General features: G+C 47.3%; 1 protein-coding gene across 1 annotated transcript in view; it reads right to left on the bottom strand.

Moving 5' to 3' along the window:
• LOC106811268 (metalloprotease TIKI1-like) overlaps positions 1–16,581 on the bottom strand; it is a 45,468-nt gene that overhangs the window by 14,500 nt on the left and 14,387 nt on the right. Inside the window, exons 3-4 of the mRNA XM_014814834.1 lie at positions 9,279–9,413; positions 8,404–8,590 (exon numbers count right to left, since the gene is read on the bottom strand). Coding sequence (XP_014670320.1) covers positions 8,404–8,590; positions 9,279–9,413 — 322 coding nt within the window. The remainder of the gene's footprint in view (positions 1–8,403; positions 8,591–9,278; positions 9,414–16,581) is intronic.

Here is a 16,581-nt window from a genome sequence, read left to right as displayed (position 1 = left end):
TCGGCGCCCGTTCGGACTTCTTAAACTTCTTTGAATGAAATACCAAACAACAAATCGACAATCGACGCAGTTTTACTAAAATAATTTTCATTTAACCATAGAGGGCTGAAAATAACTAGAAAGGGCAGTTGTCGCCAACTACATGTATCCCCCGTGTTCTCCCCAAGATGCGTAAGTATACAAAGTTTCGGTCGCGCTAGGGTCAATTAGGGGCCGAGTTATAGAGCGGAAGGAAAATTGATGATCAAGGTCAAGGTCAAATAAAAGCCGCATGTGACCTGGTTTTTGGTACGCGACACCATTCTCCCCAAGATGTGTAAGTATAGCAAGTTTTGTAGCGTAGGTCAATATAGGGGCCGAGTTATAGAGTGGAATGGAAATAGTGATCAAGGTCAAGTGTAAAGCGTCAAATAAAGGTCGTAGTGACCTTGGTTTTGCGTACGTGGCCACCACCTTCTCCCCAAGATGTGTAAGTATACAAAGTTTGTAGCGCTTAGGTCACTTAGGGGACCGAGTTATATAGCAGAAGGGAATATGATCAAGGTCAAGTAAAGGTCAAACAAAGGGTCGTAATGACCTGGTTTTTGTAGCGCTAGGTCAATTAGAGGCCAAGTCTATAGAGCGGAGGAAAATATGATCAAGGTTAAAGTAAAATAAAGTCGCAGTGACCTGGTTTTGGTATGCTGGCTCCCCTTCTCCCCAAGATGTGTAAGTATACCAGGTTTGGTAGCGCAGGTCAATTAGGCGTCGAGTTATAGCAGCAGAAGGGAAATTGTCTGCGGCGGCGCGCGGCGGCTGGGGAGACATGAAACCATAGTATCCCCGCCGACTTCGTCGCGGGGGATACAATTAATGCTCTCTTACTCTAATGCACTGTTTTATTCTCGTGATCACTATTACAGTTGTCCCTGTTGTATTTGGACAACGAACCCCGAAAATGCCCGATTACGACTTGTTCCCGATTAAGTGTTTTTGAACAATAATTTCGAAATCCCGTCTTTAGTTAGCCGCGGGTCCTGACCTGGCCACCCGCACGTATAGCTTACGCGGACCTGCCACATGTGCGCCCTCACGCGCCCACCGCTTGCTGCCTGTCCTTGCCTACCACTGCCGGCAATCACACTTTGTAAATTGAACCACAGCTACTTTCGCGAATGCGAGACTCGTCTTCTGAGTACCTCGTCGCTGTGATGCCGCCACCCGCCTCGCCTCTATACTGCAGATCTCCCTCCCCCGACAGTCACGGATATTCACGCGTCGTGCCGGAAGGATATCATTGTGCCGGCCACACGCCGCCCGCCCTCCGTCGCGTTTCGCCCGTAATACTAGAATTTGCTCCGACTTATTAGAGGGCGAGAAACTGGTAACGGTATCTGCAGCTGGTGGCTGAGCCGATGCAACGCGGTTCACTAACGAGGGGAGCGGCACTTCTTGGCTTCATTCCGCGTGATGCGCGAGAGAGGAAGAGAGGCGAGAGGAGAGAGAGAGAGCAGAGAGAGAAGAGAGAGCGAGAGAGAGAGATGAGGATGAGAGAGAAGAGAGCGAAGAGAGAGAGAGAGAGAGAGACGAGAGAGAGAGATGAGCGAGGAGAGATAGAGAGAGAAGAGAAAGATAAGGGACGATGAGACGAGACAGGAGGGACGAGAGAGAGAGAGGCGCCCAGGAAGAGAAGAGAGACGAGAGAGAGAGAGAGAGAGAGAGAGAGAGAGAGAGACGCTGCCCGCGTGCGGATGCTGATGCTGATGCGTGGCGCGTCAGAAGCCGCGAAGCCCTTGCAGGCGGGAAATGGGAGGAAATGCTCGCGGAAATTGTTATACTTATAGCACAATCTGCGCGTGTTTCCCGACCGCACGCCGCACGCGTAAGCGATTCACCGCTTTACGTAGTGTTTACATACATTCAATGCCGAGCGTGTTATGGTGTATAAATCGGAAACGTGCTTGAAATTTCCCCTGATCGGTTTCACGCGGCACCTTCAGTTAGTATGGCTTTATCAATGGTTTCAGGAATCTGTGAGATATAAGCGGACATGTACAGGTCTGCCCAATAATGCAGCGACATTTAATCAGTAATATATGCGTAATTCTTTGCAATAATCACGAATTCTCGCGACCGCATAAATATCAGACAGTGGTGATTTCAGGCATTTTTCCGGATTTGTTTTCTCTTACTATTTAACGCTTAGCGATGGACGTGAAAAACATCAAGTATCCTCATATGATCATGAGAGGCCTCGACACCTGAATATTGTGTCAAATTTCCTCCCACCATTCTCGCTTCTTGAATTTCCGTCTCAGCACCGCAAAATTGGTATAACACAACACACGCATGAGTACGCCAACCGAGACCCGAATACAAACGCTAACTGTATCATCATCCTCACCTTCCACCTCCCCCACCCCCGCACACATACACACATACACACATACACACATACACACATACACACACATACCCACGCACACACACACACACACATTCCGTCCTTCTCTCGATTTTTGATAAGCATCCCGAACATCCATCAACTACTCGCTCGCCCCACTATTCACGCTGCAATCATCTGACGTATCAACAACATTCGTCGACACTCCGCGGCCAGGGGGAAAACGCGAACAGTCATTCGCCCGAGAGAGCGGCGCGATTCCTGTTCCCAAAATAACGCCTTACAAAGAAGGGTATATACGGCGTGAGACGGCGGCGGCGGCACCGCACCGTCATGCACGCGGCGGCAGCGGCAGCGTCCGTAGGAGACAGCAGCTAATCCGCCCGCCACCGCTCAGCAATCAGTAATAAATGGCACAGCATCAAGCGTCGGCGCGTTTCAAGTGCCGCCGCTGCTTCACCGTACCGCTTCAATCAGAGCGGACAGCTAGCATAGCTCTCGCTACACACACCACATTCACTCACACACACGCACGCACGCACGCACACACATTCACACACACACACGCACGCACGCACGCACGCACGCGCACACACACACGCACGCACACACGCACGCACGCGCACGCACGCACGCACGCACGCACGCACGCGCCGCCAGTCCGGGGATCCGGGAAGCATCCCGCCTGTTTACGCTACGGTGAGCCGCCTACAGTAGGGATAATAACATGGAGGAAAGAATGTTTAGGGAAGGTGAGGTCAGGCCCCGCTTTCAGTTCCACATGAGCATGTATTAAATACTCGCGCACATTCACAGAAATCCGCGCCGTCGCTGCTAGCACACGGAGGCGCCGTGTCAGCAATGATGCAAGGAAATCGGACGGCTAGACGATATTCATTGCGTAGAAAAACCTAATTTACATATTTAAACAAAATGTTTATCGTACATTTTTGCTCGTCATCGCTTATTTTTTGCGTTCACCGCGCGATTTGCCTTTCACATAAACTGCGTGATTTATATTATTTCGTAAACACGACGTGCACTGGTTTTCGGGTGGGTTACAACTCGCGAAATAAACGTAACGTCGCCGCAACGTCGGTAAATCAGTGGCCATACTCACAAAACAACGTGCCATCCTAAGAAACTACACTAATAGCAGAAACGACAAATATTTTCTTTTAACAAAAACGCGGTACAACGAGGTATGGTCGACTACACGCCCATAAATAGTTCTCATTATATATGATTCACGCGTCGGTCGTAACGCGACAATACATGGTTAGGGCCCGCCCGCACGGGTTGCATGTAGTTGGGGGCAGATGTGGGGGAAGGCTACCCGCGTAGCCGCGTTTCCCGCCCTGCTGTGGAGGTTTACGCACTTCCTGCTACCCGAGAGCGGCTGAAACCTTGTCATAACAAACGGCGCGGCGACAATGCGTTAAACACTTCGCGTGTGTGGCGCGCGTGGGTGGCTGGCTACTCTTACTAATTCATACCGATTGCTAGCAGCTCGGAACAACCAGTGTGGCCAACTGTTACAGTAACCTCCCCGGCAGCACACCAACTATAGACTAATTGGCACATTAATTATGTTTTCCTAGTTAGTATTGATTAATCATTGCAGTACGTCGCCGAAATATTGTTTTCGGTTTTACTAGGATTCGGGTGACAGCGGAATATCTGGCCTTGATGTAACATTATGTCAAGAGCTAATAATACGTTTTATTATTAGCTCCTGATTATGTTAAAGGAAAGGGAATATTTTACAAATGGTTACGTCAAATATGGGAAAGATGGCTTCACTGTAACAACTGACAAACTAGCTGGTCACAATAAAACTGTGTGTTACTGTGGGTGCCAAGTCTCTTCACTGTAACAGAGGTTTAGCTGTCGCCACTGTAACAGAGCGACTATAACCGGCCTCTTGTTGTAACAGAAATAACTTTCCAGCCTACCGCCCAAACATAAGGGCCGCACACAGTTCGGAGAGAGAGCAACAAGCATCCAGTAACACACGCGCACTGATGCACGAAAGGGGCCGCGCATGCACGCACGCACACGCACGCGAGCACGCACACGCGCACGCGCACAAATCAATCGTCTGAATCCCGGAGCATGCGAGTGCGAAACCTGTTGCTTGCTAAAACTACCGTCGGAGTTTTATCGCCTCGCGGCCACAATATGGCCAGGAGTGTTGGAGCGGCAAATTCAAACAAAACTCAATCACACGGGTTAATGTAATAACAACATCAAAGCGTGCCGCGCACTCGCGCTCTTGTAAACATCTAATGGCATTCGCCGAACCCGCTGCTGCGGCCCGTCGCCGGCTAAATTGCCGCCGCTCACTCGCCCGCCGAGCATAATAAAGTTATAACTTTCAGCGCGCACGGAAAAACACTCGCGAGGCGTCCAATTCAAACACTTAGCGGCAGCAGCCGGAGCAAGAGCGCAAAACTATTTGGGCGGGATGAGAGGAGGAGGAGGATGAGGGGAGAGGAGGGGGGTCAGAAGAAGTTCCAAGTACCGCCGCTGTGCTTCGAGTGTTGACTGTGTGTGGCGGGGGGAACTCGCCGACGTGACTGCCACCGCGCATACGCATGGCCGCCGACGCCGCAATCTTCAAATTTACACCCATAACCCCTCGTACATGACGCGCGCGCACAGAATACTAGCGTCAGTAGCTGCGTCAGCGTCGGCCTCAGCGTCGTTCCCGTCATCTGCATCCGCACAAACATCTGCGTCGGCATCCGTGAATGTATCTGCGTATATATGCATCTGCTCCCGCGAACGCATTTTGCGCTAGCATCTTTTTCGTCAGAATCCACAAATGCCTCTGCATCACTATATCTATCTACATGCGTCAGCGTCAGCTTTCGCAGTTTCATCTGCGTCAGCGTCAGCTATCGCTCGACGCACACGCCTCCCCGACGCGTCCGCGCGAACACAGTCAGCGTTTGCCGTCAAAGCTCATTTCTGGCTGCGATAACCACCGGAGCAAACGCGATAAGGACCAGATTTATTCGATTACTAATCAAATGCAATGTGATTACTGCACTTTGCTTTGACGCGGGGGCAGAGGCAGTGGCGACGCGTACCTCGCTGCGGCGTATAACCACAGCCGCATTAACCCCCCAACCTGCGGGGCCCGCCTGCGCTGCCTTTGATCTTCATCTGCCCGGTTAATTGTCTATTACTGATCTATTACCGCATTTCTACGCACCCCGCGAGAAATTGAGGGTCTCGCGAGCAACAATAGAAAGATGACACGGACCGCACGATGTATATGGCGGTCGCTCGCTTCCTGTGTGGCGGTTGTTCGCAGATTGCGATGCCCTAGCGCTCGATTAAACTGGCCGTGTTTGAGGGAATAGACTTCCCAGCCATATACCTGCTCATTATGCGTCAGTACAGGGCAGAGTATTGCGAAATGTATATATGTTACCAGGAATATATTAACACATCGTTATTTATTTTATTATCAGGATCAAATAATATATTAATTATTGTATATTATATATATATACTCTAATATATTATATCAGTATCTTATGTAGAAATTAAAGGCCGCCCCTCTGGCCGGGACAGGCAACTTTTAAGCAGGACTGGCTAGTTTTGCGGAAGCGATATAGTAGATATTTTCTAAATCAGGGCTGACTGTGTTTTCAGACTCTATTCCAAGACTGATTATATACTATGGTATTACTATATTATTATACTTCCCTGGTATACTATTATACTTATACTATTATTATACCATTAATGCTATTATTCACTCTTACAATTATTCCATTATTATCAACGTTAAAATACACCTCATATTGCTGCATGCTCTGATGTCGCATTTTACTGTTACCGGCCAATCGAACAGACTGCACACGCGAGGGAGGACCAAGCGGCTGCAGTAGAATATTTCCCCCTCTCTACCTGCCGATTTGTTCCGGCACAAAGTGCAAGCAAATGGCAGAACAATGCCACCATTCACGGGTCCGAGTGCGAATTCCTATAGGACATTCAAGTGGCGGCCCGCGCACCTGTAAATACAACGCTTACTACAACAATAAGTTTATCAGGGGCCTTGACGGCTACCTTACGTGGAAAGCGCCTTTGATCTTTCGAGGGGGAATGAAAATATAGAGGAGCTAGACACATATTGCGAGCCACACATCCTTGCATGACGTGCCCCGTATGTCATTATTGACACTCCATCGCGGTTTTACACGGATTCTTTTACAACTAATGCGCGATGAAAATATTATAAACACTTGTGTGCAGCAGAGATAAAAACCGTCTTAACGGGATGAGGATGCAGAGAACAACACCATTTGAGTTAGACGAGGCATTGAGCTATAAAGTTAGCAATGAAATATAATATAAATATATACTTCCGGGCGCGAAGTGTACATACAAATGTAGATCCTGATGTATGAGGACAGGAAGGAGTATACCGCATACGGGACACACGACTACGCTACGGCTACTGCTTCTGGGCTTCATCAAACCACTCGCGCTGTCATAGGAACGGATCGGTCAGCTTCAAAATTTATGATTGTTACACTGCGAGCAGGTGCGTGTACGGAGGGGACGGAAGCTGCGACACCTGACCACCCGATGAACAACAGCCTCGGTCCCGTGACTATGGAGCCAGCCAGCTATCGTAGCGCGAGCAGGCGTCTGCTGTCGAGGGAACGAACCGCGGGAGGGACAATTACAGCACTTCGCGGGGTCTCTTATCAGCAATCAAGGGATTACGGTGGTGATCTAATAGGCTTTTAGTCGGCACAATATAAATGTTTTGAGGCGGCACCGGCCGACGCGCAGGCTATTAGAGAGACTCCCGTGCCACGCCGCGTCTCCTGGAAGATTCAACACGGCGGGGGAAGGCGCGGAAGAAAAATAACAACGCGTATGTCGTATCGTATCGTATCGTATTGTGTACCCCCGCGTCGGTGGGACCGCTGCTGCGTGTTTACACTTGCGAGTGCGATATATTTGCAACAACTAACAAGCTGTGTGTGCGCGCGCGCAAGTCTGAATGTTTTGCAAAGCATTCGAGTGAGAGCGAGAGAGCGTGTGTGTGTGTCTGTGTCTGTGACAGTGGGTGAATGGGTGAGCAAAGCATGGAGCGAATGAGCGAGCGCGAGTGAGTGATTGAGTGAGTGAGCGAGCGCCCGAGCGAGCGAGAGCAAGGAAGAGGAGGGGGTCATGTTTGTTGCATGCATGCGTGCGTGCGTGCGTGCGCACGTGCGCGTCTGTTGCTGACAGCTCATGATTGACTGCTAGCTGAGTGATGGCCCGCAGTGACAAGGTGCGCTCGTCATTCCGCGCTGCCCCTGAATGCTCTCTAACAATATCTCCCCCCCCCGCCATTCTCTCTCTCTCTCTCTGTCTCTCTCTCTCTTTCTCTTTCTCGCTCTCTCTCTCTCTCTTTCTTTCTCTACATCTCTCTCTCGCTCTCTCTCTTTCTCTATCTATCTATCTCTCTCTCTCTCTCTCTTTCGCTCTCTCGTCCGCTCCCTTTCGCTCGCGTTCTCTCTCTCTCTATCCTCTTCTCTTTCTCGCGCGCTCTCTATCCCTCTCTCTCTCTCTCTCTCTCTCTCTCCTTCTCTCTCTGCAGGCAACCGACAACTCGACCTCTCAGTTACACGGATGTCATCATCGACCGACGTGAGAAATCTATTATCGCGCACGCATCGAATGATAATGCACACCGCCTGCATGCATTCATACACATCTCCCGATACAATACATATAACGACGACCAGGATAAACAGAAAACACAGTAGCCATTACGCGCATAAGAGGCTGTGTACGTAAATCGGAAGTGTAAACGAGTCCGAATATAGGGTGACAGGCAATGCACCTGGGTAGAAATAAAATCGCCCGATGAATAGAAACGTTATCACAGAACGGGAATAAGATTCTACCACCATAAGCTTCCTACACTATTTGCTTTACAGTAACCAACATCTGTCTGGCGACCGATCGACCGATCGACGCACTCTGCCTTCGCGGACTCTTACCTGCTCCGAAGGCAAAGAAGAAGCTTTTATCCGGGTACTTCTGCAGTAGATGGTCGACTCTCTGCGCCATGCGCTGGTTGCGCTGGTAGATCAGCTCCTGGCGGAAGTAGTCGTCTATCATCTGCGCTGTCTGCACGTCCTCGTCAGATAGCACCGACGAGTTGAGAGCCGCCACCTGCGACGTGTCCTTCAAGAAGCATGCAACGGTGACCTTAATACCATCGTCATTGTCATCCCCACTATGTTGGTGATGGTAATGATGATGATCATCATCATCACCAGCAGCAGCAGCAGCAGCAGCAGCACTATCACCACCCGCATTATGACCATTGTCACCGCCAACATCATCTTCATCATCATCATCATCATCATCATCATCATCATCATCATCATCATCATCACCATCTGCACCAGCAGCATCACTAGCATTATGAGCATCTATAGTATCATCAGCATCACCAGAATCATCGTCACCATCATCCACATTACCATTTTCTCCACCAGTGTGATACTTTCTTAGTCTACCTTTTAAATATGACCGCCTCATGTGAAGCCATTTTAGATTCGTGGGGCAGTATATAACAGCCTCACAGCAGAAATTTCATTCGGATCACTGTCAAAACGTTAACCTACTACATAGGGACTGGCCTCATTGCATTCTCCAACATTACAAACCCGCTACATAATTATATAACGTCAGAACACATAATACTATACTACTCCTACATATATAATGTTGGAATATAGTGTGATGACAAAGTGACCAACAAAGATGCGAGCGCGTGCAATAACATCAGCGATCACGGTTACAATCGCACACTTACACTGGCGCTGTCAGAGGAATGTGGTTGACATTCGGATAAACTATCGCGTACCTGTGTGAAGATGACTGTGTTTAGGTCGCCACAGTTGTAGTGTCGTATGAGATCATCAGTACTGTACGGTGACCGTAGCAGACCAGAGCGAATGCCCTCCTGCTGATAGAGGGTGTGGTTCAATGCAAACACCACCTGTGAATTAAGAAGTCATGTTAGAAGACATTAAAACTCATTCTAAACTGGAAAAAATAGCAGTTGCTAACATGTTAGTAAAGATAAAGGAACTAGTTATATCAAAGAGATCTTTACCTATTTCCAATTTTAGGGAATAATATTATACGTATTTAGATCACTGCATGGTCATATTTACCTAACTCAAATTACAAGACTACTGATTAGAGATTTCATCAAATGACACAGATGACTCGACATTTTTCATCTATAAGTTTACATTTTATATTATATACTATCACAATACACGTGTATGTGATACTGTTGTGTCAAACAGACTGATTCTCAGTATATATTTTGATTGCGTATTTTTAACGGTGTGATACGTGCTTTTCTGCTTATTTTACACCCGGTCTAGAGAGCACAGTGAATTGACAAAAACTGCAATAACAACTTACTCCACCAATTCCAACCCCCTTAGAAATGAGAACCCGTTTAGAAAGTTGCATGCCCATATGGCCGCCCTCTTAAATAACGTTCCATAATCTAGGAACAAATTCTAAAGCGAACCCTTTTCTTCCAAAGTTGTTCTGGCACATGCTGTACGCGTGCACAAAAGCCCCGGCCGTGGGTCGATAGACGAGGGCCGCCAATGTCACAGGTAACCACACCACACCTGTCATTAGCCGTTAACGCGATGGGAAATCAATGGGCCGACAGAGCAGCGGCTGCTGATGAATGCAGCGACAGCACGAAGACACGCACTCAAAAAGCTAAACGCTTCACGGTGACACGGAAACCTATACTGCGGCGGCGGCAGTGGGGATGGATAACGACGACCGCACACGACAAACACGTCTGTCCCTCACGGACACACGACTACTATACCTGCCACTGTTCGTACAAATCACCGCGCACTTACGATACACGGCTACACTGACTGACCTGCGCTGGAATTTTCAATTCCAGAAATAAAAACGAAAAAAATGCGTAGCATATGATAAACTTGATAATTGTTATCCAACGAAGGAAATTATTAAAAAACTTATTCGCCTTGCCAACTCAAGTTCAATGTGAATTCATAACCACGCTGCTTTTTACATGAGTACATTTTAACCCTTACCACCGAATATTTTACCTGTGTCGCGCTTTCCATGTGTGTATAGATAAACTAAGCAAATAACAAGATGGGTTTTTTCACTCCTTGTAAACTAACATTAACCGATGTCAAAACAGTTTGATACTGGCAATTATACTCGAAAGGTATTTCGTCCCGATAGCTACAAGTGTACTCAAACCCATATCGTGTTGTATCGCCCCCGTTGTAAAGGTACTTTAACAACGCGCCCATTAGAAAGCATTTAGACCAAAACAGATGCGAGATTAGTTGTCGGGACGGCACCTAAGGAATCACCGCGTGACTTGGTAGCCGGCAGCGACGGGCCTTCACGTCGGCCCCGTATCTAATACTGGCAAGACATGATCACTGCCGCGTTTCCCTCAGCGACACGACACTCGTCATCATTATCCCATTCAGATATTCGCCCGAACGCGTGTTATTGTAGAGCACTGCAGCGTAGCGGCCAGTGACAGTGTCGGCGACAGACAGTCACGTGCGTAGATAGTTTTGACACAAAACAAGCATTACCGTCTGGAGAGCCCGAACTGACAGTCTGGAGGTAACGCACCTATGTAGTACTTCGCCCCACCCGACTGTTGCAGAACGAATGGCTATATAAGTATAGAGCTAGAGAAAGCAACGAAGTTTCCTTTAGGTGCAAACTTTTAAAGTTCGGATGGATTCCTGGTGACTAGTAATTACTTGAAACGTGTTCACGATGTAATGGCATATATAATATTCAGCGTTACAGCCCATTAAATAAATGTCTCAGGGTATGCTAGAAACTTCCAACTGTATATAACCATGGCATATTGGCTTTTTATGAGGGAGTAACTAACCCCACACAACCGGTTTATCTACCAATCAATAATAATATGCATGCGCGGAGCACATTTGGTGTCCAATTACACATATATGTATAATCAGGAGCGTATAATGACAAAAATTTGTCATTATACGCTCCTGGTATAGTGCGGGCATTTCTAATTACGTAGCAGGATATTTTAGCACACTGCTTACCGAATGGAAATTAACATTGTAAGTTTTAGGTTCAAAGAGACAACTGATGTATAAATATAGGTATATAACCGGATGTCATTGCGGTTACACCGAAAATTGCAACAGGGCTTCCGTTGCCTGTTTACTCACGTTTTCGTTATAATACGCTGCCTTTTCACAAGTTCAAAAAGGTCGACCTATAACCCCATTAAAATTTTACGTTCTAGGTATTCGATAAAAAAAGGCTAGATAAGCACAACACAATAAAAACGTGCGTTAGACGATAGCGAAAGAATTCAATTTCGATAAAACGTTTAACGCGAACAAATTCTCGTCAATCATCAGCATCACCGAGTATAAAGAAGTAGTCTAGGCCGGGAAATTTTCCTATTCTCTCCTAAGGGAAAGCTACAACAAAGCGCGCCGGTATAAGGCCCCGCGCACAGCATCAACATCCGGGGGAAGCAATGCGGAGAAAAACTGCGCAAACTGTTTTGACATATTATGAAAACAGCTTTCACGGGCCGACGCGACGGCGTAGATCAAAGCCGGCCGCCAGCTCCCCTGGCTCAACCTCTCACACTGCGGGCGCCACCGCCCTCCCCCTCCTCCCTCACCTTCTCTCTCCCCCCCTCTATCAAGCTTATTTATCCGTAATCGCCAACAATCAGCAGGAACTTGCCCCGAATTTCCCCGCGACTAACAAAGCAAGAGGTAGTTTGCGAGGAGGACACTTTCCCGCGTGCACGTACGGTCCCACACCTATATAGGGCAGGAGGTTTTGACGTGACGCTGGACTCTCTTGCGGGTGTTTGCTCTCTGCGGAATGAACCGTCCAACGAGAGGATTTTAACAAGCCTTTTTTTTTCGGTTACATTTCAACTAGTGCCGCTGTCTGATCCCTAGGTGAATGGGTGCGGATTAGAGAGGATGAAGCAGTCGACTATTGGTTGCGACGATAGAAAGAGAGAGAGATGGAGGAGAGATTAAGGGAGGGAAGGAAGGATAGGTAGGGGACAGGGAAGGTAGGGGATAGGGAAGGAAGGAGAGGGAGGGGACAGGGAAGGAAGAAGAGGGAGGGGAGAGGGAGAGAGACAGGGGAAAGAAAGAGAGGGGGAGCGGGGGAGAGGGAAGGGGAGGAAGAAAGGGAGGAGGAAGGAAGGAGAGGGGGAGAGATGGGTCGATAGCAATGCACACATACGCACGCACGGACGCACGCGCACACACATTATAGACGCGTCTGTACATCCCTGCGTAGTGGTTCCAGCTGCAGATCTACACGCACACCAGCCACCCTATACCCTCTTCAAATATATAGGTTGGGGGATAGTTGGCGTTACAGTTATATGGTTAGTTCTAGGGTTAGCCTGAAGGTCGGCGTACGCGTAAGTAGAGTACGAGTTATATAGGTTAGTATACGTCAGGATACGTAAGGATACGAGTTATATATATACGTCAGGATGGTTCAGGATACAGTAAATATACATCAGGATACTTGAGGATACGAGTTATATACGTTAGGATACGTAAGAATACGTAAGTATACGAGTTACACCCGTTACGTTACGTTAGGACAAGTTACTGTTACGTTACATACAGTTACTACGACTTAATACGTACAAGTACAACTTACAACTTAAACTTTAACTTACTACAACGTAGTAACTACTACAACGTAGAAACTTACTACAACGTACAACTTAAACTTACTACGTACAGTTTAAACAAGTTGTTACGTTACGTTACAAGTTACGAAATTAGGATACGTTATGAACTTATGGTACGTTAGGATACGTTAGGACACGAGTTACGTAATGTTAAGAAACGTTTGGAAACGTTGGTATAGGAGTAATATACATATCTGGATACTTTACGTTACAGTTTTTATACGCTAAGATACTTTAGGATACGGGTTACACACCTTTTCATACGAATTATATACCTTAGAATACGTTATGATAAGGGAGAGCCAACTCAGCACGCGAACTCAGATTTCTCACCAAGTTTTCAAACGTGGGGCCAAATTACTACGGCGGAGGCTGCGGAGGGCACAACCATAGAAAGGCGGATTCTTACGGAGTAGTCTCCCGCGCCTAAACTACGTGGAGACGGGAGTGAACCCCCACCCGCAGGTGCGTGCATTCCGCGTAAATAGACATACCAGCACAAGAGAGAATAGCTGAGGTGTGGTGCGGGGTGGTGGGAGTTACCTAGCTAGGGCTTTATAGATCTTCGCTGCAGATGATCATTATATAATAGTAGACATTAGTTTGGACTTCGATTTTTTAGATCTAAATTACTTTCGTTTAGAGTTTAGATATATAGAAATTCGTTTAGATATACAAATTAGTCTGCGATTTCGAATACGAGTAGCTGACATCACTGTTTTACCATGCAGGTGATCGTTCTGCTATATAGTTATATAAAAATTTGCACTTAATCACTAATGATATCTTAATTTACATTTTAATTAGTCTCCAAACTCTAGATTTTGATTTTGTTCAAATAAACATTCCTTAGTGGCTATTACCTTGTCTTGATGATACAGCCGATGCGGCAACTGTGTACAACCGAGAACACAATCATCATTATATCTCGATCACGTACGTCTTCCACAAACTGTCACGTCACATATCGTCACCACTAATAACGACTTGTAATGAACGACCCACGGTACGTACGCGGCTGCAAGTGATAGTAAGGATGATAGTAATAGCATCGGTACACTTAATTGGCTCGCAGCCAAAGACAACCACAGGGCTACTTTCCTCGCGCCTATACCTCCTTGTGACAGAGCTGACACTAATGGTTTACCGGCCCCCGAGGAACTACAAAAGGCATACTATATCACAGTTCTGGAATTTTACTTGAGTTTTCCTGACCTGACGGTCAAAAAATCACCATGTCGACCGGACTTGTTCCAGTACTCGATCGCTTGCAAATTCTAACTCGTTCCAAGTTCATTTCGTATATATGTGAATTCAATTCATTCAATTGGAATTTATTGCGTTCGATGAAAAGTTTAATTTGCAACTAGTTCCACACGCGAGAATAATACCTCTATATAGCAGGTACTATAATTTTTAATATACACCTCGGTTTACAGCTACGTGCTCAACTTAGCCAATCGCATTACCTGCGCAACATAGATAGTTAATCTGGATAGCTCATCGTTGTAGGTGCAAGAAGCTAACGTGATTTCACCACCAAGTAACCAGGGCTAGACTGCTTATTTTTATTACCAACTACTAAAGAATTACGAACGTGCATGAGTTTTTTCCCCGACACAGGCGACAATCAAAACATCTATTAATATATACTACGTCGTAAAAGTTCATTCTGGCTCCACTCCGAAACATCTGCTAGCCGCAGAAAGCAGCCCGGTTCACCACAGCCTGGCTAGAGCAGCAGGCGGGGGAGGGGAGGGAGGAGGCCGTGGGCTTCAGTGTAACCTCTGCTGCCCCCCGTCAGCACCACCGCTCCCCTGCGAGCCGCCGCACAGCCGCCTCCGGTGAAGCGGGACATCATCGCAATGCAGTAATGCGAGCCGTGAACTCTGTCATGTTGCCGTGTCACTGCCGTAAATATGCATGTCAGCGCGTGTCGGCGGCGGCGCCGCACGCTACAGATACTTCACTAGCAGCGGCAGCAGCAGTAGTAGCAGCAGCAGCAGCAGCAGCAGCAGCAGAAGCCGCCGCAGCCGCAGCCGCAGCACCAGCACCAGCACCATACCAGCACCACCACCACCACCACCACCACCACGCAGCAGGCGAGCAGCAGCAGCAGCAGCAGCACAGCAGCAAGCAGTAGAAGAAGCAGCAGGCAGTACGCACAACACCACCCACTGGCAGGCAGCCATGTGCCATCCCAACCACCACCAGCAGCAGCAGAGACAGCAGAGCAGGCAGCAGTACCCCACCACCGACGCAGCAGCAGCAGCGAGCAGCAGGCAGCAAGCAGCCGCCGAGCACCAGCACCAAGCCCAACACCACAGCACCAACCACCACCACCATCCACCAACAGCACAGCAGCAGCAGCACAGCAGGTCACGGTAAATATACGTGCAACAGGTGCGCGCGTGTTGTGTGCCTGACGCCAACTTCGCTACAATATATCTGTCATTATAACTATAAGCGGAACAGGCCAATTTTTTGTTTAGGCGCTATGTTCGTGAATCTGCTCGCTTGATTTTCAAATTGTTCGACTGTAAGCGATGGCTAGTTACTCATTTTTTATTTTTTTTTTTTTTTAAAAACTACTCCAGAGTATAATATTGGCGCACTTTTTGCAACGAGTCAAACACGATAAGGTTCCAATTTTAAGCGTTTCATTTAAAACATGTGTACCGATACCAACCGGTATATCGATCGCCGACTCACTATACATGTAGTACGTGTTTGTTGACAGCTCGCGCTGTTGCCATCGCTCTGGCGCAGTGGTAGCAACGCATTGCGTAATACGTTAGGGGCCGGCAGTTGATATATATTGCATATTTAACATTATTTAATTTAAAATCTATCTATAAAAAGGGAAACAGGAATTTTTTATTACCTAAGTTATTTTCCAGTTAGAGAATTCCGGCCTCATGCACCTCCCTGGGTATCCCAAAAAACCATAATGCACGCTCTTTCACCACACAACGGACATTATGTGTAAGTGAGGTCAGTGTGGCAGGGCAGCAGCATTTTGCGTTTCAGCGTTTGGCAGCGTTGGCAGATAACACTTTCGACGGCTTTCCAGCAAATTGTCGCGCAATAAAGGTTGAATAGACAGTATAGTCATGCATTAAGCTTTCAATGGTAGTAAATAGATTTCGTATTTATTTACCTATTATCTTTTATTGAAGACGCTCCAAACTCCAAGTGCTGATTGCTTCACCACAATGTGGCTCACCACATCTTCACGTCGTTTCAGTTTTCATCGCCGAAACTTTTAGCTCAGTTAATATACCTTTATCTCCTAGTTATACCTTAAAAGGTAAGTCTTCCCAAGTCTCAATATGCGCATTGTTTATCCAATAAAAATCATAGTTGCGTAGGCCTACACAATACAACAGTCATTATGTTTGCC

The sequence above is a fragment of the Priapulus caudatus genome, unplaced genomic scaffold, assembly GCF_000485595.1.
Source record: "Priapulus caudatus unplaced genomic scaffold, Priapulus_caudatus-5.0.1 Scaffold18, whole genome shotgun sequence".
In the NCBI taxonomy this organism is placed as follows: domain Eukaryota; kingdom Metazoa; phylum Priapulida; class Priapulimorpha; order Priapulimorphida; family Priapulidae; genus Priapulus; species Priapulus caudatus.
Note: the sequence above shows the minus strand (reverse complement) of the source record. Positions and strands in the feature narration are given on the sequence as shown.